The sequence below is a fragment of the Protomyctophum parallelum genome (assembly GCF_964188405.1).
Source record: "Protomyctophum parallelum genome assembly, chromosome: 9".
Lineage (NCBI taxonomy): Eukaryota > Metazoa > Chordata > Actinopteri > Myctophiformes > Myctophidae > Protomyctophum > Protomyctophum parallelum.
In genome coordinates this window covers 17,489,752-17,516,454 of record NC_139706.1, presented here as the reverse complement: position 1 = coordinate 17,516,454, position 26,703 = coordinate 17,489,752, and the positions used below count along the sequence as shown (strand labels likewise).

At 43.5% G+C, this 26,703-nt stretch overlaps 1 protein-coding gene across 2 annotated transcripts in view; it reads right to left on the bottom strand.

The window, feature by feature from the left end:
- akap1b (A kinase (PRKA) anchor protein 1b) overlaps nucleotides 1-22,917 on the bottom strand; it is a 28,284-nt gene extending 5,367 nt beyond the window's left edge. Inside the window, exons 1-7 of one of the 2 annotated variants that reach the window (XM_083773875.1) lie at nucleotides 22,785-22,917; nucleotides 9,538-11,276; nucleotides 6,121-6,245; nucleotides 3,353-3,479; nucleotides 2,589-2,716; nucleotides 1,985-2,159; nucleotides 856-1,006 (exon numbers count right to left, since the gene is read on the bottom strand). In XM_083773875.1, coding sequence (XP_083630001.1) covers nucleotides 856-1,006; nucleotides 1,985-2,159; nucleotides 2,589-2,716; nucleotides 3,353-3,479; nucleotides 6,121-6,245; nucleotides 9,538-11,251 — 2,420 coding nt within the window. In that variant the 5' untranslated portion in view covers nucleotides 11,252-11,276; nucleotides 22,785-22,917. Of the gene's footprint in view, nucleotides 1-855; nucleotides 1,007-1,984; nucleotides 2,160-2,588; nucleotides 2,717-3,352; nucleotides 3,480-6,120; nucleotides 6,246-9,537; nucleotides 11,277-22,205; nucleotides 22,434-22,784 lie in introns of those variants that run through there. The other variant, XM_083773876.1, reaches the window with a different exon arrangement.
- Nucleotides 22,918-26,703: the final 3,786 nt, after the last annotated feature.

Below are 26,703 nucleotides of genomic sequence, written 5' to 3'. Positions count from 1 at the left end.
TCTGCTAAATGCCTAAATTGTAACTATAGGGATGAGTATCGTTTGGATTTTTGCGAGTCCGATAGCGGTTCCGCTTATCGAGGCGATCGTTTACAGCTGATGTTAATTATTTAGTTAGGTCAAGTAACGTTACCCTCTGAACGACATGTGGATTTAGTTTGGTTAATTCAGGATGAAAACAGCAAAGCTTGGTTACAAGGTTGTATTTCATTCTTTTCTTCCTACTTAAGTAGCTGAGACTAACTTGAGAATGCAGAGCTGTGCTCGGCTCGGAGCAGCGACAGCAGGCGTCTCCTCCATTGTTACAGAGACACGCATCTACTCTATATACATCTCATTACAACAGTGTTATAACAGATTTAGCTGTTAAATAAATAAATAAATACATTTGTAGCTGAATTATTTTAATGGGTACCCGGTACCAAAGCATGTTCAGTTCAGTACGAGGTTCTAGGACCCATCCCTAGACTGAACACAAGAGGGCGCAGAATTTCAAAACGCATGGTCAACCGACAGAGCAGAGGCTATGGGAGAACTAAACAAAAATCTAAACAATTTGACAAACAAACCGACAGAATAGAATCTGCTGGTCTTTAATATACACAGCGTCAATAACCAAGATGTCATGCAAATAAGTGCACGGTGAAAACTGCAACATTGAATAAATTGTAAAACCGCGTTACATTGCAGACTTTCGCTGGAAAGGAACTAGTTTCTCTGGCCATTGAAAAATATATAACCACTCGATCACTAAACGAAACCCATTTAGGCATACATTTGAGTCCATCTTCTGGATATTTCCAGATTTCTCAGATCGTCTTGTGTGTGACGGAGTTGTGGGGGTGGGTGGTTTACCTTATCTGCCGTAACGTATCAATCTTGACTCTGTCGTAGCCTCCGTAGTCCACGTATCTGATCTCAACCTCGTTGGTCTCTTTGTAGAAAGTGATGACCTGGGCTCTCCACCAGGCTCCTTCTAATGCTGGAGCTGCACAGATCACACCCACTGATGCGCGCGCGCGCACACACACACACACACACACACACACACACACACACACACACACACACACACACACACACACACACACACACACACACACACACACACACACACACACACACACACACACACACACACACACACACACACACACACACACACACACACACACACACACACACACACACACACACAGTTAAGTTCTTACCAATAAACGGCATCTTGTGTGCATCCTCTAATGCAGGGTTTTTTTTGGGGGGGGGGGTATAAATGGCATTAAATTGGGGTCAGTAGCTTCTGCATGTCAAACTGGGGGTCCATTTCAAATGGGGTCTTGCCCTGAACATTAATTTCAGGGCAAGACCTCGACCTTGTGCGTGCCGACTCGGCCCCCAGCCTGGTACCGTAGTCAAAATATGGCCCTTGAGGAAAATTAATTGGGGAACGCTGCTCTAATGTTTACTACCAGTAAGACGCCCGGAGGGCGAGGGCGCGTGCACGCATCCGCCATGTCACGAGGCGCGATGTCACGAGGCGTAATGGACCGACAACCATATATGGTCAGGTGTGACCTGACTGACGGATAGGTTTTCAGTTATCCCGCGACCTACGGGTCGCCAATAATTATGAAAGATACAAGGTATCTAAAATGTGAATTTATGGATGTGTGTATTATTTGAATGTTTTGTTTTTTTTAATAACAAAACTACGGGGTGCACTGAAAGCGGTGCGTGGCGGTCTCACCGTGTCATTCTGTTTGAAAGACACAGTCATGGCATTTTTTTGCGGTTTCGCCTTTATTTTATATTTTTTATAGGAGGGACAGACAGTAGGCTGACAGGAAATGGGGCAGTAAATGCCGTCGGGATCGGGAGTCGAACCAGCGGCACACTGCCAGACTATCGGACTATACCGGCCAAGGTGCCTGGACCGCTGCGCCACGGGCCCAGAGACATGGCATTCATTCATGGCTCCCTTTACCTGCTGGCGAGGGCAGGGCAGGCGTGCCCGGCTGGGAGTAACAGAACAGCATCTGCTGGTCCAGGCTGCGCAGGGCGTGGTAGGTGGGGTGAGTGTGCTGCTGGACGAACACATGGCCGGCCGACACGATGTTCACCACGATGACCTCCACCGTCACGCCGCTGGGAAGCATCAGCTGGAGAGAGACCAAATCCATAACAAACACACTTAACATGCCCTGCTAGAGAATTTCACATCAGTCTCTCAAGCTTGGTATCGTGGCTGCTTTAGGGGGATGTTACCTTTAAAAGGATGAATAATCAGTTGGATAATATGATTTGGAGTGGAATGTGTACCGTAGTCATATTGAAGGCCCTTGATTATTTGGTTATTACATGGCATGTACATTAGAATGGTTGACATGGCCAATATTGAGCTCACGATCATGTCGTAATCCGTGAAGGCAAATCTAATTCCTCTCATTTTGCAACTTAACTGGGTTAGGTTTTCCTGGGTCAGGTTAGTCTTCAATTCGCAGATTCTTTTTTACCGATATGGAAGAAAGGAAAGGAAAGTCCATATATTTCATGGTGGTGTGGTGTTGTGGAGTGGCAAGCAGCCTTACCCAGGATGTCATGGGCAGCGAGGGTAAGGTGAGGGGCGGGGGTGGAGGGGCATACAGGTTGGTCAAATCCAAGTCTTTAAACTTCTTCCCAATCAACGACAGAGCTTTGTCAACCTGCTGCTGGGTGCCTGGATGGTTAAAAACAACAAAACAAATGAAAACCATTTACTCTGACCCTTATTTAAAAACACTGGTGTGTAAGAACCGGGCTACATCGGGCGCGGAAATGATCTGCTCCCTTTCGTGTATGCCGCAACTGTACGCTGCACCTAATAATAATAATAATAATAATAATAATAAACTTTTATTTGTATAGCACCTTTCATACTATACATAAATGCAACTCAAAGTGCTTCACAGGGCAAACACAGTAAGCAGGCAAGCAGTTAGAAAGATAAAACAATGGTACAGAGCATACAAAAGAAAAGCATAAAAACATAGATGGAGGAAGAACAAAGCACACAGCAAATCAAGTCAGAACAGAGATGTTAAAAACTCAACTAAAAGCAAGAGTAAAGAGGTGAGTCTTGAGTTGAGCTTTAAAAATGTCTACAGAGAATCATTGAAACCAAATTCACTCAGTGTGAGAACAGGTTCAGTTGTAGGTTACGACTGAACAAGCCGTAGATGAAGACCCAAGGTGTCATGAATGTCAAATTGTATTCACATAGAAAGCTTCAGACAAAAAAAAAATGTTATTCCATGGTAAGATAACAAAGACAAAGATTAGTGTTGGAAAACGAAGGGCAGATTTTTCCTCTCACCTTCTATGTGACAGATCTGGAACTCTTGTGTGTAAGGCAAGGTGGAAATGTAGATTTTTGCTCCAGAGTTTTGCTTCAAGAAACTCACGTATCGTCCCTGCTTCCCAATTAACCGTCCAACCAGATGCTGTTGAGAAGCAGAAACATTTCCAGGGAATAGACATTTGATGTTAAATGTAAGCAGTCATTCGGCCCCAAACACAGCCATGTCAAATTATGTTTTGGTAGCCATATCAAATTATGGAATTGAATGTTTAAAACTTTACTTTTATGAAATAACTGAGATCATTATATTTTCCGGAAGATTAAGACCTGAGGACGATTCACAAATCTCTTCTAAGTTTTCTGAAAAACCCATGTTTCTATATCAGTGGTTCTCAAACATTTTCATGTCAAGGATTATAATTATGTAGAATTATATGTACGTGTAGGGCGACCCCCATCTGAAAATATATTGTTCCAGGGACCCCCAGAAGCAAACAAAAACATTCGCTATGTGAAAGAATATATATTCAAAGATTTGCACCACGTTTTCACGATTTTTCTAAAATAGCAGACCTACAAACTCATAGCGCGGCACTCTGTGCAGTGCTATGAGCTTATAGATCTGCTATTTTTCAATAGCTAAAGTTTGGTTAAAACACCAAAAGGGGTTTCCGCCCGAAATCGGTTAAAAGAGCATTTGAAGTGGTCAAACAAAACTAACCGGCAATAGGCTACAACACGTCGTGTAGATTTTGTAAATTGCACATGAATTAGGTTTACATAATTCATCACTTAACTGATTATTAAGATTACTATAATCTAGTAAAACAAAAAATAGTAATCAATGATCAGATCAATCATTAATTTACCCCTAATGTGTTCACTGTGACCTACAACATCCTTAATTTCAACCCTCACCAGAGCACATATGTGGAGGGCTTGGCTTCCCTTCCACTGGTCCCATGTTTGGAGAAAAGTTATTGTAAATCCTGCAGAGAAATCTAACGTGCGCTCTATTAAAATAGAACTACTTAATCATTTCGTGGGAGCAGGGGACAGTGGCGTGATCAGCTCCACTCAAGGTGGTAATCTTTGCCCTTGATCTCTGTCCCATCTGCAGGCCTCACCTCGCCTTGGTAAATGATTAATTATGCGATAGGCTCACTGGACAGACACAGACAAGACTCCATTGACTTGATTTATGCAGTTCCTTAAGCAGGGCCTGGGAATCAAACTCGACTCCAGAAGTCTAACAGTGGCACCACTGAGGCTTGAATATGACTATTTCTGCAGCTGGTCCATCAAGACTCAATCATACGGCAAATTATGTCCAATAAGGGTCTGTACACAGTACACTCAAACCCTAGTATCAGTTAGGTAAAGTTAGCTTAAGTTGTGGCAAATCTGCAAAAAAAATGCTTACCACTAGCTTTCTTCACAGATGTGTCCATAAAAGGTGTCTACTGTCCGAGACATTTGTTCCAACCCAACTCCCTTGGGAAACTTTGTGACAGCTGCTGAAAGTTGGGGTACCATTATCAACCAATCTAAGACAAAAATAATATCCAAATTTCATTATACTTTAAGTAGCATGTGACATGTCAAACTAGGGGGTTTTCAAAATTCTGAATCCATTGCAAGCATTAGTTTTGCACAAAAAACACTCCCTTGCCTAAAAATGCCCGAATTTGGCCCAAGGAGTATTTTCATGCAAAACTCATGCTTGGAATGGATTCAACATGATGAAAACCCCCTAGTTTGACATGTCACATGCTACTTAAAGTATAATGTAATTTGGAATTCTTTGCCTTATATTGGTTGATAATGGTACCCCGACTTTCAGCAGCTGTCACAAATTCTCCCAAGGGAGTTGGGCTGGAACACATTTTTCTGTTATAGTAGACACCTGTATGAACACATCTGAGAAGAAAGCTAGTGGTAAGCATTTTTTTTTGCAGATTTGCCACAACTTAAAGGACAACTTTATTTTTTTTCAACCAAGGTTCATGTTTTAGTTTGTTATTAGATAAAGTAAAAGATGAGTGTTAATCTTTTTTCATTTGCTGCTTTCTTTCGTTTTAGGGAATTTAGCTGTTTTTGACAGGGGGCATTCGAGCATGGGTCTAAATATGTATTTTTTAACACAATGGTTTGGTTTTTATGGTGATTTATTTTTTTATGGTTTACTATAGTCCTAATAAACGTCAGGAAATTACATCTGGCCACAGAAGATCACAGGATCTACTGAATGTGAAGGTAGCCTACTGGGGGAAGGCTTATACTGTGTGTATAGGCTCAATATGTCAGTTTGTCACATTCAATAGATCCTGTGATCTTTTGTGGCCAGATGTAATTTCCTGGCGTTTATTAGGACTATAGTAAACCATAAAAAAATAAATCACCATAAAATTGTTAAAAAATACAAATTTAGCCCCATGCTCAAATGCCCCCGCCCCTGTCAAAAACTGCTAAAATCCCTAAAACGGAAGAAAGCAGCAAATGAAAGAAAATGAACACTCACCTTTTAGTTTCTCTAATAACAACCTAAAACATGAACCTTGGTTGAAAAAAACTAAAGTTGTCCTTTAAGCTAACTTTACCTAACTATATGGGAAGTAGCCACAATGTGACAACCGGCTTCGATAAGTGCTTTCGAAAAGTTACGTTAAAAGTGTCAATAACGAGGACCATCTTTTTTCTGGCAGTAGGATCAAAACAAATTCCACAATGGGAAGGTTTTGACGCAAAATGGAAATTATTTCTCTGTGGTTCTTAATGCTCACCTTTGGCACCTCAATGTCCCAAATGATGACCTCTGAACCCTGGCCAGTTGTCTGACTGCTCAAGCTGTCCCCAGCCCCCATAGTGCAGCCACTGTCCACAGAGTCCATACTGTTGACATCAGAACCTGGTCACACACACACACACACACACACACACACACAAGAGTCATTCACTCATTAACATCAGTCACCTCAACAAGACCGGACACACACCGGCAGTTAATTAAGCGTATTGCAGAATATAGGGGTTTGGTGCATAAACAGAGGCTTTACAAATATATATTATAAGCATTTAAATGACTTCTAAGAGAGACACTGGATGGACGGATAGATAATTATAACACATTTGGATGCCCTCTCTAAACCCTTTTCATGGCATCACAAGTCTGCCCTCAGATAAAAAGACGAAAGAACATCTCCGAACACCCATGGGATGCTTTTCCCTCCAGGGGGTCGCCACAGCGAATCATCTGCCTCCTCTTCTGTCACACCAACTAACTTCATCGTTGTTGATATGTTGGCCTGAAGCCAGTGCTAGCTAGAGCAGGGGTTCTCAACCTGGGGGCCGTTTTGGGGGGGGGGGGGGGGGGCCTGATTATATGTATAAAAATACAAATAAATGTGTGTGTGTGGTGGCTTCAGGGAGCATGAGGACTACTGTAGAATGCCTTAGGCAAGGTTCGAGGCAAAAGCTAGCTAGCCTAGGAAATCAGACTAATCTGCCACAGCTATGAAACCAGTGTTGTTCTTGACAGCACATTTCTGTTTTAGTCATAGTCTCTTGAATAGTTCATTTAGTTTTAGTCACATTTTAGTCACCTGGAATGTAGTCTAGTTTTAGTCGACTAAATATCATAAGATTTTAGTCGACTAAATCTACAGTTTTAGTCGACTAAAATGTGTTGTGGCGGGCCTTGATGACGTCGTAATGACATATTTTACACAATAGCTGATCTACAAGCTCACAACGCGTCGGCCATTTTCAGCAAGTGTTCAAGTGTTAAATGACTGAATGAATACTGGATCTCTTGTCCACTAGTCCCTTCCTAAAAGAAATTGTCTAGTTTTTATTTGACGACGAAATTGTCAGTATATTTAGTCTTAGTTTTAGTCATCATAGCTTAGTTTTCATTTAGTCTTCGTCAGTGGAAAAAGGTAGTCTTAGTTTTAGTCGACGAAATCAACACTGTATGAAACACAATAAGCCTCAGAATATGTCAGATTGATCTGGCACGTTTAGATTTCATTCACTCCAGAGTTGTGGGTGAGCAATCAGAGCCCACCAGCCAAAGTGGGACATCACAAAACCAGGTGGATAAACCGCAGACTCGTGTTCAATCGGTGTATGAATAATGATAATAGAAATACATTCATAGTGCAAACAGATTAAGCCATTTTGACCTGAGATCAGATTCTAAAACTGTCTTCTACATCCTGACAGTTTTCTGAAAAAGCTAGGTTTCTATGTCAGTCGTTCTTCGATTTTTCAATAGCTAAAGCAAAACATAATGCTAACACCAAAAGGGGTTCCCGCCCAAAATGGGTTAATAGCGAAACATTTGCAGCCCTATGTATGATGTAGAGGTTGTGGTATTTCAGCATTATTAAAGTGAGCTTCTCTCACTGAAGCTTCTGCGACACTGTAAAACGACAAATGATTAACATACATGACTAGTATTGACTAGGTCTACCTTAAATAAAGCTTCTATTTTAAAACTATGGCTTTGATGCCAACTACAAACATAATGACAGTGACAGTTAATTGTGTGGAGGGGGCTAAATCCTGACATAACTTTTGAGGGGAAAAAAACAACAATTTTTTTTTTTATATATACACACACCGGTATATATATATATCTCAACAGCTAATGTTTCAAAAAGGGGTTCCCAGATTGAAAGGTCTAACAACGAAAAGGGCTTCCCTGTCTAAATGAGTTAAAGGGTGCATCCGGAAATGCGCACCAGGAATGTGTTGGTCAGATTGTTGAGTGTGGTGGGCGGTGACGTCACAGTGTGCCTTATTTACGAACGACCACAGCTGTGACGCATTTCACACCGCCGACACCGGACACCCCCGCAGCTTCAGGGTAGGGTCATTCAGTGCGGGCACTGGGGCACACCCGGTGCGCAGCGCACTGGATTTTCAACGACAACGCACCGAGTGCACTGAATAAACGAACGACAAGAGAGCACACCAGTGCGTTCAGGGCGCATTTCCGAACGCACCCAAAATCTCTGCTAAATTCTGATGAAGACAACAGTAGTTTGAATTTTGAAAATACCTTAAAAGGATCCCTGGCTAATAAGACAAATATGCCTTAAAACATTATACTTGCCCTCTACAACTAAAAAAAAACAAAAAAAAACACCTTAAATATTGTATTTTTTCCATAGAGAATCTTCCACTCAATAGGAGCTGCTCCTGTCGCAAGTTGATGATGCCATATGTCCATGTGGTCTAGCCCTATGGAATGTATGGAGTGCATATGCTAATAAAAACCAACTTTATGCTTCCTAAGGGTAATATGAGAATCAAAGCAATATTTTAAATACTTTTGTATTAGCTTGTGCATTCCATAGGGCTGGACCACACATGGGCATATGACATCATCAACTTGCGACAGGAGCAGTTCCTATTGAGTGAAAGATTCTCCATTTATAAAAGAAATAAAATATAAGTGTTTTTAATTTTAGTTATAGAGGGCACGTATAATGTTTTAAGCCATATTTGTCATATTAGCCAGGGTTCCTTTTAAAGCAGGATCAAATGTGTAAAACTTTTCAGAATTCTAGGCCAGTTGTGCCCTGGGCATATTTTACACCAATATCAGGTCTTGACACTTTCGGGCAGGTGGAGTTTACTTTCAGGTTGCCCGCCGACCAGGCAAGTGCTCATTTGAGAGGGACGCAAACGTCAATAAACACAACACAAGATATCAAGTGTAAAAGACCTGAACGTGAACAGAGCGCTCCGTCTTCTGCTCTGTGGAATGTAAAATAAAGAGCACCGTTTACCTATAATATGCCGTTTACACTTGTGCTACACTTAAAAATATGAGGTTTGACATTTTTTATTGGACAGCAGCAGAATTTTTTTTTTGTTAAAGTGTTAAAATGAACAGTAATTCAAATTTGATAAATGTATAAATTTACTTTTCGGGGCAAGTGGGCATGACCTTTGGGCCAAGTAGAACATGACCTGTACTTGCACCGAGGGGGAAAGTGCCTCTCTGAGTGTCAACCCCTGTAACATGATACACCAATAGAGGGTATGCGAGTGTCATCCAATTCCATTAAATGACTTTAAACAACATTAAATTCACTTTGTCACTCACTTTGCCACTCGATCTGCCATTCACTTCATGCATGCACATACCCTCTATTATAAGCATACAAGGTCTCAATCACAGGTCTCACCTCCGGACTGGTCGGTCTCCGTCTCGCTCGGGGCGTGCGCTCCGTTCCGTAAGCCCACCTCGTTGAGCCTCTTCATCTCACACACGGCGTCGATGCCGTGCCCCTCCCCCGTCAAGGCCACCGCCGCCGCCTCCGAGGCGGCCTCAGCCGAGAGCTGAGGCAGCAGCAGGGGCGCCTCCGACATGTCTTTAACCCGTATCAAATCCACCTGATTCTCAGGCACGCTGGTCTGAAGGTTCCTGTTGCTGACACCCTCCGAGGAGTGGAAAGTGCTGCAGGCCGAGTCCTCTGCCGACCCCTCGTCTCCCTCCAGTCTGCCGAGGAGGACTGGCAGCGTGGTTGTTGCGCCCTGCGCCGCTTGGTGTGAGCTCGCGGGCGAACGGCTACTCTGTACATTATCCTCTTCGCTGTCCCGATGGCAAACTTCAGCGGGCTCCCAAACTAGTGCAGAGGCGCATCCGTTAGGCAGCCCTTGTTCTTCCCACTGGCTCTCTCTCAAGTCGGGGCCGATCGGAGAGGGACCTCCCTGTAAGAGCGAGTGCTGTTCCGCCACTATTTCCCTCGTGATTGGCTGTTGCTGTTGAGAGCATGGCCCACCATTGGCCAGTGGTGTACCGTTGGTGCAGCCGGGTTGGCTGCCGTCTGTGTCCGTCTGGCACCTCAGGGCGCCGAGGACTTCTTGCGTGGCCGCCGAGATCACCTCGGTGATCAGGCCGGCGGCGAGTTGTTCCAACTCCTGTTCCTCGCTGCGTGCACCGCTCTCCTCCTGCTGCCCTTGGGACACCAGGGAATCCTCTTCTTGGACTGGCAACTGGGCGACCGCAGAGGCTGTGGCTGGAGTTAGAGAGATGGGTGTGCTGGTTAGGACATGGTGATAGGAGCTTTGCGTCGATGTGGGGGACTTGGGCGTGGAGTCCTCTTCTTGGGCCTTGGCCAGGGTGGCTGGAGAAAAGACATTCTCATCTTTGGTGGTGGTGGTGATGGCGGCATGTGGATCTTTGATGGGCTGGGCTGCACAGCGCACGGACAACTCTTGCGTCGCAATCTCACCCTCTGGCTCCGGCCTCGCTGCGTTAGTGAGGCCCGTTGCCGTGAGACGGACGACTTGGGGTGACCGACAGGACGAGAAGGCCGCTTCTGCTCTACATTCTAGAGCGGAGACGGGCTCTTGAACTACGCCTTTCTCATGCTGCGTTACCGTGGTAGGTAATGCACCTTTATCTAGGTCCTTGCTGTCTTTATCTGGTACCCGACAGGATTGGAGCTCCTCTATGCTAGGTGGCACTCGGCTGGCGTCTGCAGTCTTGATGTGATTTCCGAGGTCCGTTCGGACTTTGTCATTGAGCAGGACTTCTATTTCAAAACACTGGTCCTGTGTAGGTGACGTCTTAGTGGCTTGGATATGAACCTGGGCAATGACCTCCTGTTCCGTGGACCTCTGCTCTTTGACACACTGAGGTCTGTCTCTACCAGCCTGCGGCTGGGTGCTGCTGGGGGTTGTGTCGATTGTCGGGGATATGGGGCCTTTCTCCACCACCAGGCCGTTGCTGCCGGCCGTCGGGGAGGTCAAGAGGCCCATGGCGGGGGGAGTCTCTTCTGCAGTGTCGTGGCTGATGCTTCGCTCTTTCTTGCGCGAGATGTACCACCACCAACCTATTAGCGCCAGGACACCAGGCAGCGTGTAGGGGACAACAGAGCGGAACCTCAGCGGCATCTCCACAGGACCCTAGCAGCTACACCTAAAATGGAGGAGACACACACAAAGAAAACCATGTTAGTTTAACCCATTCTGACCCGAGATCAGATTCTAAAAATGTCTTCGATTTTTCAAAAATAGCAAACCTACAAGATCGTAGCGCGCCACTCGGCGGTGCACTATGAGCTTGTAGATCTGCTATTTTTCAATAGCTAAAGCATAACATGATGCTAACACCAAAACGGGTTCCCACCCAGAATGGGTTAACAACAAAGACTATTCAACATTCAACGTAGTGCATTCACAAATGCTCGTCCATGTAATTCCACGCTCGACTTCCTCCTTCGTTACAGACACATGAGCATTAGTGAGGAGCAGTTCTATGAAGACGGGTTGAAAATGGGAGGCAGTACAGTCAAATATTATGCTATAAGCAAAACAGGAAAATCCCCTAGGGGGCTCGTTTACATTATTAAGGGGACCATCATTTACAAAAATGCATATCATGCCGTGTGAACGAAGAGTTGAAACTAGCAATGGAAAACCAAGTCCGCCATGAAAAGGTTTACTAAAGGGGTAATATAATCAAGTGTCAAGTCAGGCCAAGTTCCCAACTTTCCATCGACTTAAATGGAATAAATTTTATTTTGCTGATGGAGGAGAGGAGCCAGCTGCAACGGAACCCTCTCGACAGGGTGGTTAGGATCAGCGGCAAGAACATTGGGACTAAGGGACCAGGAGTCACTCCATAAAAAACAGGCAATAAAGAAGGCCTCTCAAATAGTTGAGGACAACAACACACACACACCCTCCATAACCACTAGGAACTAAATGCCCTCAGGCCGGTGATACAGAGCATCAAAACTCACTAAAAGGGGCTCAGCTAGCTTTGTGCCCACCTCCATCAGACTCTTGAACGCCTGATGGACTATAGTGAAGGCATAGGTTGCATACAGTATATATTTAGATTTTCAATTAGTACTTGTAGAACAGATTGTTTTAATATATTGTGCTTTTAAGTAGTCTCTCTTAAAAAGTTGTTTTTGTGGTCTTTTATATAGCAACGGTGTACTGTATGTGTGTACTGTGATTTCTTGTTGTCTTGTTGACCACTGCACAAAATAAGTTTCCGAAAGGAAAAATAAAGTTCTTTGAAGTTGAACATTCTACATTTTGGGAGCACGTAGTTGTAGCTGGTTCAGCAACAACACTGTAAGCCTACAGACATCACCTGCTGTCTCAATATCTCCCGTCTCTCCTCATCACCACTCACTAAGTATTAAAGATACTGGCTCGGTTTAACACAGAAGCATAGGTTCCATTGGGCCGCCCGGGCCTTGGCCCAGTCAATGGAGCTATTGCCCAGTCTAGCTGCTGAAAAAAAAAAGAAAAAAGATATACACACTGGCAATTTGGCAGCCCCTCCCCCTCCCTGTGGGAACGGCGTTTTCAAATGGCCACGCATTTGCAAGTCCGCAAAACCAGCAAACCGCTTCCAGTGAAATAGACCCATCCAGACACCCATCGGCCTGTGTTGCCAAACTGTTCACACTTCATATGCAAGTGACCAGATTGGACCCGTCACATTTGGCTGCCAGCGTTAATGGGGCCTTAGAGAATAGAGACCCACTAATGTAGCAAGAGTGTTTCTCTCTCTAGTGAGCCAACATGCACAATAGCAGCACCCCAACTCCAGTGTTGCCCCTATATGCATTAGTGTGTGGCGGGCCATCACACATTCATGACCAGCGCCACGCCACAGTATGATTTTTGTATCTGGATAGGTCATAAAAGGGTCATACAAGGCAAATAACCACAAGACAAGGAAGTGAGTGGTGCTGTACTGTACTCCTCCCTGGCGTACAGTGTGAATGTGTGAATGCTGGACTCTGACCAGAATAGAACAGAGCCTTAATTAGCGTCATCGGTAACACCAAGTAGGGAAGCCAAGGGGCCCAAGTAGAGTTCTCATCGGGCCCGAAAATTAAGGCCCGGCCCTAACTAATCAGGCCCGAGGCCCGGCCTGGCCCTACTGATTTTAGCATACAATTTAGGCCCAGCCTGGCCCTAAAACGTCGGGTCGGGTCCGGTTCGGGCAGAGTTTGAGAACTCTAGGCCCAAAGCGCAGTGTATGCATATAGAGCCCATTGGCCCAGTCTGTAACCACAGGGTTGTGCACATGGCACTGGAGCGTGCAGTGCACGTACCATACATGGTCACTAGGGGGAGCCATGCCATAGTGTAATACAGTACTAGGGGGAGCCATGGCACAACCTCAACGTCACCATAGGGTTGGCTACACTGTGACCTAGAGCCCTGCAAGCACCGTCGCAGGCCGGGCCCGGGCCGTTTCTGTCCCTGACCAACAGGCCCAGGCCCAGGGCCGGGCCCACGGGCCGTTTCTGTCCCTGACCAACAGGCCCAGGCCCAGGGCCGGGCCCACGGGCCGTTTCTGTCCCTGACCAACAGGCCCAGGCCCAGGGCCGGGCCCGGGCCGTTTCTGTCCCTGACCAACAGGCCCAGGCCCAGGGCCGGGCCCACGGGCCGTTTCTGTCCCTGACCAACAGGCCCAGGCCCAGGGCCGGGCCCACGGGCCGTTTCTGTCCCTGACCAACAGGCCCAGGCCCAGGGCCGGGCCGTTTCTGTCCCTGACCAACAGGCCCAGGCCCAGGGCCGTTTCTGTCCCTGACCAACAGGCCCAGGCCCAGGGCCGGGCCAACGGGCCGTTAGGTTCATTGTCCGATGTGAATTTCACTCAGACTGGACTTTCTTAAATACCTCTGCAGCGCGCTCCGCTGTCCGCTCCATAGTGCCATTAGTGTCAACCCCTGTGCCATTTCTTACAGATTCCTTGTCGCCATACTCGACAAAGAACGCTACATTAAAAGGTCCACTTCACCACTTTTCAACCCATCTTCATATAATTGGTCCTCACTAAAAATTACATATTTTTCTTCTACTCAGTCTGTCTCATAGGAGGGCTGTGGGCAGATCAGAAACCTGTCCACCAGTGACATCATCAATGGGAAATCCAAGCCAATTAAAAATGCAGGCTTTCCATTACTGAAAATTTGCAATGCAATAAAGAAAGCCATCGTTCTCACCATAATCTAAATATATATATTTATCTCGTTTAAAGAAAGATCTGCCTAACAATGATGTCACTGGTGGACACTGGTTTCTGAAGGGTCCTCTTATGACACAAACTGAGTAGAAAAGAATTGTGGTATTTTATCATGATTATTAGTATTAAGGACCAATTACAGGTATATGAAGATAGGTTGAAAAGTGGTCCTTTAACAAATTAATCCTTATATCAAGGACTGTGCCATTGAACAATGGTGCATACCCAGATACTAATATTCCACTGGTAAGGACACCAATATATTTTCTATAGATATGAACTTACCAAAATCATAATCCAACAGCCATTAATTCATCCATGATGTTTATAGAGCATGCTTTAGTGAATTCCATGTACAGCTCTGAGCATAGCACTTACTAAGGGCCGATTCATACTCCTATTTTACCGCTGTAGTGACGAAATGATTTCGGCTCGTCATACATTTTCAGTAGCACCGAAGAGTCGACTTTAGGACGGTACCCACCCCCCCCCCCCGAACCTCAAATGACATCACATTGTAGGCTCTACAGAGCCGAACCGACTTTTATTCGGCTCTAAAAATAGGAGTATGAATCGCGCCTTAGTGTATCGACGCAATTTGAGATAATATTAGATAATGGCACATCGTGGTAGAGATTTTCACACAAGCCAGCCAAACCCTAACCTATCCACCCACTTCAAACCTACAGCGAGACAGTTTAAAACAAGTAAAACATAAATGAATATCAGAAGCTATTAAAAGCAGCACATTTACAACAGGAGGGAGCTACACAGTAAAACCCTCAGCGCTATTTTAACCATAATGGTCCATTTAGATTACATTAGTAAATCTGTTGACATGTGTAGCCACAGGTGACAGGTGACCACAGGTGACCACAGGTGACAAGTGACCACAGGTGACCACAGGTTAGGTGACAGGTGACAGGTGACCACAGGTGACCAAAACTCTTCTTCCTGACATAGGCACTGCAGCTACTTTGTTGAAGACTAGTTTCCCTGGTAGGACGTAGTGCATGGAAGAAACACGCTTCCCCTCCATCAGGCACCCCCAGCTGACCAGGGGAAGGCAGTTTAGAGACCAGAATTACTGATTCATAATGTTAGCGTGGACAGAGGAGAGGACATAATTATAGTTTACAGTACATTGTTTTCTACACAGCGTTCTGTAACAGCAATCCAGCTAGTGTCAGGAGGAAGAGACAGGTCTCCTCAGTGGTGCTTATGCTGAAAGACACAATAGGATGCAATAGGATATATGGATCATATCATACTGCAATGTAGGCTACCTGAGGAAATGACAGCTAGGCTACCTGTCATCTCATCACCGTTAATAACAAAACTTCCTGAGGGTGAGACCCTTTTCATTCCAGATGTCCTTCTGGTGGATTTTCGATTGGCTTTCAATGTTTCTATTGGTCCTTAGTCATTGTGCGGATGTGACATTTTGGGCACTCCCGTCTCGTGCTGAACAATTACCGGTAATCGAAAAAAAAGATGGAGATCTAGATTCAGCCACCTACTGTATGCAATCTCATTTTGTGAAGAATCATGCTGCACTAGTGGGCTGTCCAATACATTTTAGTTACCCTTAAGGTTTTGTTTACTTTTTTTTTTTTTTTTATAAATATTTATGGAAAAATGAGAATAGTGTGAGAATCATGATCTCAATTATTGTGGATAATTATATTAAGCATCATTTATTTGTAATAAATAATAGAAAGAAAGCCAAGCAAGGGAACGCTACTGAAATTTGCTAATGGTCAAGTCTTTGCTAATGAAGACCAAACAAGTAAAGACTTGACTAGTCCAGAAATAGTAGTACTTACCCACTTAGAGTTTAAGTGGTTATGTGTTTGCTTAAACCTTATGCTTTGGCATTTCATTGGTAAACAGACTTGTTCCTGTAGACACTAAGGGCTGTATTTTGCATGCATCACTACACTGATCAATGCCATTTGGCTATTCTGAGTGGCCAAAGAGCATTGATCACGGCTCCAGATCTTTAGTTTACTCAAGTTAGGGAATAAGACCTGGTACTTAAGACACGCAAAATACAGCCCTAAGACTTATCTAATTGGACATCCATAGTAGGCCATGAGGAAAACCTTTGAAACGAGTTGCATTGTACATTAGTCATCTGTCCAACATGATGACTGCACTAACTGCAGTATAGTCCAGAGGGTCTGGGGAATGGGATGTCCAGACCGGCAGGTCTGCCAGCCGTCAGACTAGATCACCTCAGGACACTGTAGCTCTATGGAGTCATTTACAGTACATTTCACATGGGAGTGCAGTGCAGACCTCATCGAGGGAATTGGCAGGGTGTGTCACTTTCAACAAGGTCTCAAATTCATTAGACGTGTTCACACACAGCTCCGACAAACAAATGGTGTGGGCAGAAAACTAGTCTCTGTGATGACCGGTGGTAAGCTTGTCAGAAACGGGCCCTTTAAACGATTTAGTCCAAAGTTTTAATACATTATACATAACCTCATGCTTAATTCAAAGTGTCTGTAGCGTTAATTTATCCCCAGTGTCCAGGCAATGGGACATGGGGCCCACGGACTACAGAGTTACTGTTAACCATTTCTGCCGCTGCACCGAACAGGACAGAGTGAATTTGACATAGCTACACTGCAAAGTACTAGGTTGTGAAAGAGACTTAAACTTGGCTGAAACAGATAAATAAAACGAATTGCAGTTAATAGTAAAACTGAATAATACATTTAAGTACTATGTTTTAGCTGGTTTAACCATAGCTTTGTCTCAAAGAGCCAAAACCGTCTTGAACTGCACTCAACCAGGCCACGTTTATCATTGTAATAGTTAGCATGTCGATTGTGACATTTCTACACTTACTTAAAAAATTATAATAAATTCATGAAAATAAATAAAAATAAGAATACTCAAACTTCAAAATTCACAGCCTTGTTGGAAACCTGACTGTTTTAAGTTCACATAAGGCCATTTAAAAATAGCTTACAGCCCGATGGAAACATAAGACCAACCAAAAAAAAAAAAAAAAAGAAGTCCGTATGAAGGGGTGTCTTTTGTCGTCGTTGTTGGGGGATCAGAACAGAGAAAGTGCCTTTTTTCCCCCAGTAGGCAACTGTTGTGTTAACTGTGTCAGCTGTAGTGCAGGGGTGGTGGTGGGGTGGGGTAATGCCTTAACCTCCAGCCATCCTACAGAGCATGCCCAGAACAGCACAGAACAGTGCTCTGCTGATTGGATAGAGAGGACTCCCTCTCCATGTTAAAAAAGGAAGTCCAAACATGCCTTTCCTTAACGGACCTGCACGACCCGGCCTTTACAAGGGAGGAATGCGTCACATGGGTGACTCCCTCACGTCGCACTCTTGTGGCAGTCAGGACTTCCACTAGCACCTGATCCCGGACACACATACACTACACTGACTACAGCATGTGTGTGTGTGCAAAATAAACCTGGACTTTTGACCTCTACAGGCTTGACTGTCTGGCTGTCCTGCCCTGCACTGCAGAGTGAAACATCATCAGATTGCACGGTCTTACTGATGGATCAAATGTAACATACAGCACATGGAGCTAATTAAATGTAAAGTCTTCAGTCATATCATTGCCTAAAACAATAGGTGACAGTAACTAACTTTACTTAACCCATTTAGGCCCGACGTAAAAAAAATATTAAATGTCTTCTAAATCCTGACAGTTTTCTGTCAGGATTTGCGCCACATTTTCACGATTTTTAAAAAAAATAGCAGAACTACAAGCTCGAGCTTGTAGATCTGCTATTTTTTCAATAGCTAAATTATAACATAATGTTTAAAACACCAAAAGGGGTTAACTGTGATGCAACTTCCAGCACCTTTCTGTGGTCACCGACGCCGTGTTGAAATATGCATGGCTACAGCCAAATACAGGCACTAATTTGGGGGTGACCCCCTCTGCATGGGACAGTGAGTCACTCATTTCCAAGACTTTTCAGGCGTCCCACAAATTGACACCGTGTCTCACATTGTGACTGGCAGTCAGTGTTCAAATGGCCCCCTAATAGTTGGCTTTCTGTTGTAAAGCACTCTCGTTGTCTCTTTTCCTGCAAGATGTATTTTTAAGCCCGTTATAATAACATGAGAAATATCCCCTAGGGCCTAGGCTACAGTACCAAGTCGGCCATAGCCTACCACCCATGACCAAAATTAGCACTTTAAAAACAAATTGGGTTTCATAACAAAACGATAGGCAATATTAGGCCTACGGTCGAATATGACATCTAGGCATTGAATTGCAAGCAACTTAAGTAATACGTTGCTAAACCCCGCCCCACTTTCAAACAAGCGATACTTCTGTCCCTCAAATGAACAGTTTGGATCTGATCACCCTACCATTATGCTGCCAAGACTCTACTACACACAACATCTACATACTCTCAGAGTATGTAGCAGTGGAAGAACCTCATCGAGGGCTGCTGTTTCACCAGGATTAAGCTTTCCACCTAAGAGGCTCAAGTGATGAATGATGCACGATTAGAACAGGTTAGGTAGAAGACCACGAATGGTAAACCAGCCCTGTTGAGGCAAGAGATGATGTTCATGATTGAGCAGGCACGCTTCGTCTGAATATAAAGTCTAAGGAATGCATTTCATGCAAAGTGAGAGTCAATGTTAACTTGTAGCTAGTACTTCACTTGCGTTGTCGAATTTGAAACTTGCATGAAAAATAGTACCGCTGACTTTAAACTAAACAAAACAATATAAGGTTATGCCTTGAATTTCTCAAACACGGTATCGGTATGAATATTATATGGCTGGTTTTGAGATTGCAAACAGTCAATCCATTTCTACTTTAAGTAACAAAGAAACATCTGTGTTTTAAAATACCAAGTAAATGAGGTAAACAAAGAAGGAGCATCCAAACAAAAGGACAAACAGTCTAAAATATCTTAAGAAAATAACGTCTGCACACTCGATCATGCTCCACAAGTTTCTTGTTTTAAAATACAAGAGGGAGAGATTACTATTGAGGGTGTACGGTTCTCTAATGTGTTAAATAATCAACACCTAAGCTAGCCACAAAAGCAGCACGCCCATACAATGCGCAGGCCTGCCAAAAAAAACTATTAAAAAAAGACTATTAAAACAACCACCTTCATGATTTCACAACGGAGGAGGTGCTTTGTTGTATTCTGACCCCGAGGGGCTGGCCCTTTCCAGGTCACTGTTGTGGCGGGATAAGGAAATCATTGGGACAAGGCTGAGGTGAGGGGATTACAGTAGGGTAAATCAGAAGTCTCACGCAGTGGCCTGGTCCTCAACTCCCCCCACCACATCTCTCTTTGCTCTCCCTTCCTACCCAGCAACCTACCACAGGCCCACGGCCTGCAATACTGTATTAGGCCTCAGTGACAAACACACAGCCATAAGTTAACTCAGTCTGGTCCATAGCTCCAATAATGTCTTCATGGACCAGAGCTACCTATACCATGGGTTTTCAACAGGTGGTCCGTGGACCACTGGTGGTCCGTGGAGGTATTGCATGTGGTCCCTGACCATTCATTTAGTAATGTAGGATTTGTTGATTTGTTTTAAATGTTTCCACTAGTTGAGAAACCGTGAAGTGAATGACCTGGTGACCTATGATGAGTCCATCCATGTAGTCATTTACTGACAAGTTGGAGGTCAAGAAATTCAACAGAAAAAGGGAGTTAGATTCTCAAGAAGGGGGAAGTGCACCGGATTGTCTGGTTGAGTCATTCATTATTATTAGGACATTTTACCAGTAGTAGTCAACGGTTGAGAAACAGTGGGATGTACAGTATACATACACATGGGATGCATAGCCAGTGTTAACTTACAAAATCACTAATCTTAGCCCATATCCCCACCCAACACAATAGTGGTCCCCAGGTTGATTCTAAGTCATGGTGGTGGTCCCTCGTTCACAATCAGTTGAAAACCCCTGACCTATACCATAAACAAAAACGCAAGCCTCTTGGACATAAGTGTCAATCTGGGACTTTTGCAAGTCCTGCACTCTCCTCCACAACTATGTAATGTTAGTTTCACTTACTTGGGATGAGAATGAGAGCTAAGGAGAGGCTGTTGTGACATTGCACATGTGGTGGTGTACGTAGTCAATGAACTAAAAATAATTTGTCAAACAATGGGGGGAAAAGAAGAAAAAAGGTAGGGAAGACTTGCATTAGCTGGCTGGAACTTATTTACATAAGACTGGGTGCAAATACAAGCGGTCAAATATATTTGTAACACTCATAAAAAAGAAAGTTAGGCTCCGATTAATGCAGATAATTACTTTCACTTCCATATCAGTGGCGTGCACACACACGTACCGTGTTGTTTACGACATTCACCTTCAGCAAGGTTAGAAGAATAGAGGCTCTAACGCCCACATTAAGTTGGCTGGCTTCTCTCCCAGTGACACGACTTTCAGGCAAGAAAGCAGCAGGCCTGACTCGGGTGCATGTGTGCCAGTCAGTCCTCCTGAGTCTGACTCTGACCCTGACCCAGGTGCATGTGTGAGTGTGACAGACTGTAGCTCTGCTAGAGTGAATCGGCCGGTGTTGGTTGGTTGCTTGCTGACTGTAGGCTACTGACCTTGGAAGGGTTAGATAGATACCCGAAGGGTATGTGTATTTGCTTTACATGTAGAAACACAACGCTGTAAACACGGACGGTGTGCATGGCCCAATAGCCAGTCTGTGTAAGCTGCTTATTCCAGTCAGCGGTTGCTGTATTTGGAATACGAAGCAACCTCAGCGTCCCTTTGATATGAGAGAGTATATCACTCCTCCACCCTGCAGAACAGATAGCCAGACTCATTGCAACGTGCTGTCTGTCTGTCGCTTGTATCATGACTGCTACCGTTGGCTATCAGACTAGCATTAATCCAGTATTAAAACTGACTGTCGGGGGGGGGGGGTCGTCGGGGGATGGGTGGTGAAAGAAGCAAACACAAATATTGTTCTGCCATGCATCTTGAATCTGCCAATGATTTACCAAATTCGCCGCGAGTTTTTTTCTTTTCTCGATGAACAACCACCGCTACAACATGACCAACTTTGGACGCTAATGCTATTGGCCCTGTGTCATTACACAGCATAGGCTACCGTACAGTACGTACAGTATGTATCTACATGTAATAACGATAAGCAGCTCCAACTCGAAGGGGCAAGTGGTTTATCCACATGATCCACTGTCTCTACCCAACTGCACGGCCAAAACAACACGGCGTGTCTGACATCCAATGCACGGCCTTTCTACTGCCGGAGGACGTCATTGTTGTGCGGTGTTTCCATGTTGTAGAATAATAAGAGGCATGCCGTCCATGACGACAACTTGCTAGCTGTGTGTGTGTGTGTGTGTGTGTGTGTGTGTGTGTGTGTGACCTACACGGTGCGTAATGAGCAGCATGGTGGCTATACTGGCTAGGCCGCAGCAGCCAGCAAGATGACATTATATGGACCCTGTTAGCCGCTGCGGTGTCATCAAAAGATAACTAAATGACAATAAAAAGGGCGTGCGGGTGCGTGTCAACTGGGCGCATTGTGCGATCCCTCTCCCCCAAGTTCCAACTGCCTGGGTGACGGAAGCCCTCTTGTTCTAATTAAGGTTATGTTAGTTAGCAGTTTGACAGTCCAGCCAGGACACACGTACTGCGGCGGCCATACCGATAACACTAACTTACTAAAAGCGGTTAGATATTCCCATGTCAGCTTTCTCTGCACGGAACAAAATGTGCTTTTAAAATCATTGCACGCAATGAGAGGTCATGAGTTGCGCACAGCTGTCGCAGCAGAGACCCATGGGCGTTCTGCGTGGTCACATATAGAGCTAACTGTGTTCTGCGACCTACCTGGGCCTCCTGCTGTCGGACCTTAAGTCTCATATAGCCTGTTTAGTTGTTAGCTCGGGCTGTCACACGACAGACAGCACTGCCGTTCCGTTCTGCTCGCTTACTCCAATTCCTTAGGATTTCTAGCTATTCATGATCACTCGTGTCACAGTTAAATGCGAGATCCAAAAACCGCCTCGCCGTCAAACCGTGTAGAGTAGACCCGACAGACGCGGCGCTGCTGCTGCTGTGTGGAACACACACTCCTTGCCTAAAGCCACCATTGTACAACGGGAACGGGATAGCAGCAGCGGGCTGCTAACTGGAGTAGGCTAACCATGGCTACCCCGCTGCTGTTGGTTGGGCTGATCGCGTTATGATGAAGCACAATGACAAGGATATTTTTGAACATGTTGAATCGGTTTGATTAGACAGTGTAGCGGGTTCTTGTGGGTGGACATTCTACACGTGTCTTTGCAACATTGCTACCGGTTGTGTAAACTATATGTGTGTTATTGCCGTCCCCCCCCCCCCCCCCCCCCCCGGCTACAATGTTTAGTTAACGTAAACTTGGTACCTTCACTCCACCAGGTTACTTACTGAATGTTAGTGTCCTCAACGCCGCCACGGTGAAATTGAGTCAAGTGATTGCTAATGTTAAGGATTCCGGGCCCGAGTCTGTTCTCCCAAGTCCAACGTGTCCCACGCAGCCACTGTCTAATATCTCTCTCTCTCTCTTCCCCCACGTGTTGCCGTCCCAACACTCTAAAAACAGACCAAACAGCTGATCAAGCCTCGCGATAACTGCGCGGCCCATGGACCCACGGCTCCAATCTTCCATTTATTCACTCTAATTTAATCACTAGATTTAAAAAAAAATATGTATGGATGTTAAACCCGAAACCATCCTAAAGTAACACGTGTCGTACGGTACTATAACAATACATTATTGTAATGCTAATGTTATGCATCAGGAATTTTCTGAGGTCAGGTGTAAAGTGTGCCAGTGTGGCTTGTGTGTGTGTGTGTGTGTAGGGGGGGGGGACGGGACGGGACGGGACGGGACGGGACGGAGGACGGACAGGATAGGTGGGCTGGGCACCAAGGAAGATTGGTCTCGGTGTTGAACTTACAGAAATTGGGTATTTTTCCCAAAATGTTAAACACATATATCTATATATATATATATAGAGAGAGAGAGAGAGAGATTTGGAAAATGTTTTAAAGTATTTGAACATTAGGTCTATTATTTCTACAAAAGCTGTATAACATATCATATTGGGGATCAAGAAGTTGAAGGATACGTTTTAAGTCTGATGTAGGCTACCGTGCAACACTTTACATTACGACACATTTTCAAATATAGTAGGCTATGTATAATTAAAAAAATTGGACCAAATAGCCAATTTGACAGTGAGGTGCCCAAATGTCATTATGTCAATATATAGTGTATCCATGGTGAGGAAATGATCACGCTTGGTGATACAACTCATAATCCTGAAATACTAAGATTTTAAAAATAATGTATTTGTGAAATGTTTTCATTCTAGATAGAAAGCACAGACATCTATCCAACCATGTCTTAGCCATTTAGCTAGTAATAAAAAAAAAGGTAAAAAAAAAATGTATTAGTGCTACACAACCCCTTCTCAATACCCATAATCATTTGGAGTCACTACATTGTCAGAGAGTATAATACAAAATGAACGTAAAAAATATTTTTCAGCACACAGTAGTTCCAAACACACTGGAGAGCAAAACATTTTATTACTAACACTGGAATAGTTCAATTTGTATGTTATTATACAGCAACTAACTGCTTTACAAAAACAAAATGATACAATATCACATATATGTACAGTGTAGTAAATATACCATCTCAAATTGTACACAAAATATTTACAATTGTCACACATACTGCATTAAAAACAAAACTCAGACCAATACTCTAGAGACATTAGATTTTGCATAACATCAAATAAAACATGCCACATTTGAGGTTTTTCGCCTTCACAAACCCATGACTGTGATTTAAGTTAGTGCAAGTCAACCACTTGTTTAAGAGGTTATGGGTACCAAATCTGTAATATTCTATTCACGTGAAAGTAAAACTTCGAAAGCTTGACAAACTATGGAAAGTTGATGCAATAGGCAGTAAAACTACAACTGCCTTCAGATTTTCTCTGATTTTAATGCCTCGTGGTACTCAAGAACAGAACTTGGATGATCTGTTATGATAGGAGCTAAAACGAGATGAGTGTTTAAATACAACCTATAGAGCAATACTATGACACAATTATGTATGATTTGGCAATGATCGCATTCTATGTAGGTGAAAGATGTATACTTTAAAAGGGAAATTACACCATCATAGATATTGGATCTCAAATTAATTACTTGCTAGCCAGAGATGTTTTTGGTAGTCATTTTGTACAGACCTCACTGCAACACTCAGTATGAAGATACTGAACCCAAAACTCTACAATTGAAAATGCCATGCTAAGTGAGGTGTAATTTTTGTTTTGAATAGCTGTGATGTGATTTTTTAAATCCCGTACATAAAGAGGAATGGGAGGCTCCTCAGAAGATGTATAATGTAATGGAGAAAACCGTTTTTAGAAGTAAAAATTCAGACACATTTTAAAGTAATGGCAGCAAGGACACAGTATAAAATGACTGCCAATAACACAAAGATATGACACAACAGCAGTCTGACAGATCAAATGATAATGACACATGACCCAATGTAAAAAAAAAAAAAAAATGGTGGCACTGCCCTTTAACCATTACCAAACAGTGTGACACAAATAACTGATTGATGGTTTGGTCCTGATTCCCTAATGCAATCACAATAACTCCTTTAGCAAAACTGTAACAATGCATTAATGAAAGGCAACAAGCATTTATTCTGACAAGAGGTTAAAAAGGTTAGGCTAAAATCCTCCTGAATTTAACTGTAACTCCGAGTGTACAAATGCAAACACTTGAGAGTTCAATTAACACTAAGGATTGTACAGTGTATGTCTGTCCATTGGCCACTGATTTGACACTATACCAACTAATACACTATTGATTCTGCCAGAGGGATATTTGCGTTGCTCTGTGGTAATCAATACTAGTGAATTTAGTAGTGTCCATGTTTCAAGTTTTTTTTTTATATCTATAATCCCACTATTGAATAACAACCAAAGCACATGTCACATTCTTCCCTTTACATCGTTCTGCAGACGACCGTACAACTTAAAAACAGAGTTTGAATACAGTTTGTGGCCATTTGTTAAAAACACAACCTGCTCATTTCCTTACAGAAATAGACAAGCCTCAAGAAAAAAAGAAAAGAAAAAAAAAGGTTTCCATGACCACGGCGCATGTTTGTTCACTGAATGTAATCTATGAACAAAATAAAAGAAAATCGTCACAATCATCTACAGTATGGAATTCAAAGAGATGTGATGGACTATTTCACGACTGTATGGTTTAGCTATGCAGTCAACTTTGCAGAATATTGTACACGTAAAATTGTGTTAAGAAATTCTTATTCTTTTTCAGCACTTCTTTTCTCTTTTCTTTTAAGTAATGAATTTGAGTATTGCACAACAACACTCAACTCTTTACACAGTCCATGTGTGAATATTAAGGCAAGATATGAATATCCAATTTAAAAAAAGAAATGGACAAAAAAACGAAAGTGGACAATTTTGGCCTGTATGGGGTGCTGTTGGCTTGACGGAGGAGACTGAATTTTGTCAAATGGAACATTAACATGCATCACAACAATGAAATGGTATGCATGACATAACTGAAAACACATTGAATTGTCAAACTCAGATGAGCAATTAAAAGATCTTGTGCCAGATATTCCATAAACGCACGTTTGCTTTTTGAAACCAGATTTGCATTTTACCTTCCCATAGTGCAAGCTAATCTTTGGTGCAGTGAGTGACCCCTGGTATCTGCTGTAAGGGTATGGAGGACAGAGGGGTCCGGTTCCTCCAAATATGACACCAGGATTATGTCTCTTCGGAGAGACTCTGGAGGAATTGGGGGAAATAGATCTGTAGGTTTAATGAGCTTCAACCTACAGTCGGTAAAATATAGGTAGATTGAACACGAGAGATATTTTATCCCAATATCCCTTGGGGGGGGTTCTTGTGTTTCATGACAACGGTGTACTTAACAGGATGACATGGAGGTATACATTTCAAGGGGACATACAAGTTCATACAACCTTTCGAGGTGACATACACGTTCATACAATCCAAAGTCTCGCTCTTCTAAAAATGGTCAGTGGACGTAATCAATAAATAAATTTCACATCGAGAGGAACCTAAATGTGAATAGGCAACAAAAGAGAATTGGCATCATAATCGCACCAACGTTAATGTGCTGAATTTGGTTTTCCCTATTAGACAATACAAAAAAAAAGAAAAAAAGAAAGGAAAACGGTGGTTGACCAAAGAGTTTAAGAGTTGAGGATTATTGCATATTACACAATTTTCCTTGTCACTCTATGTGTAAA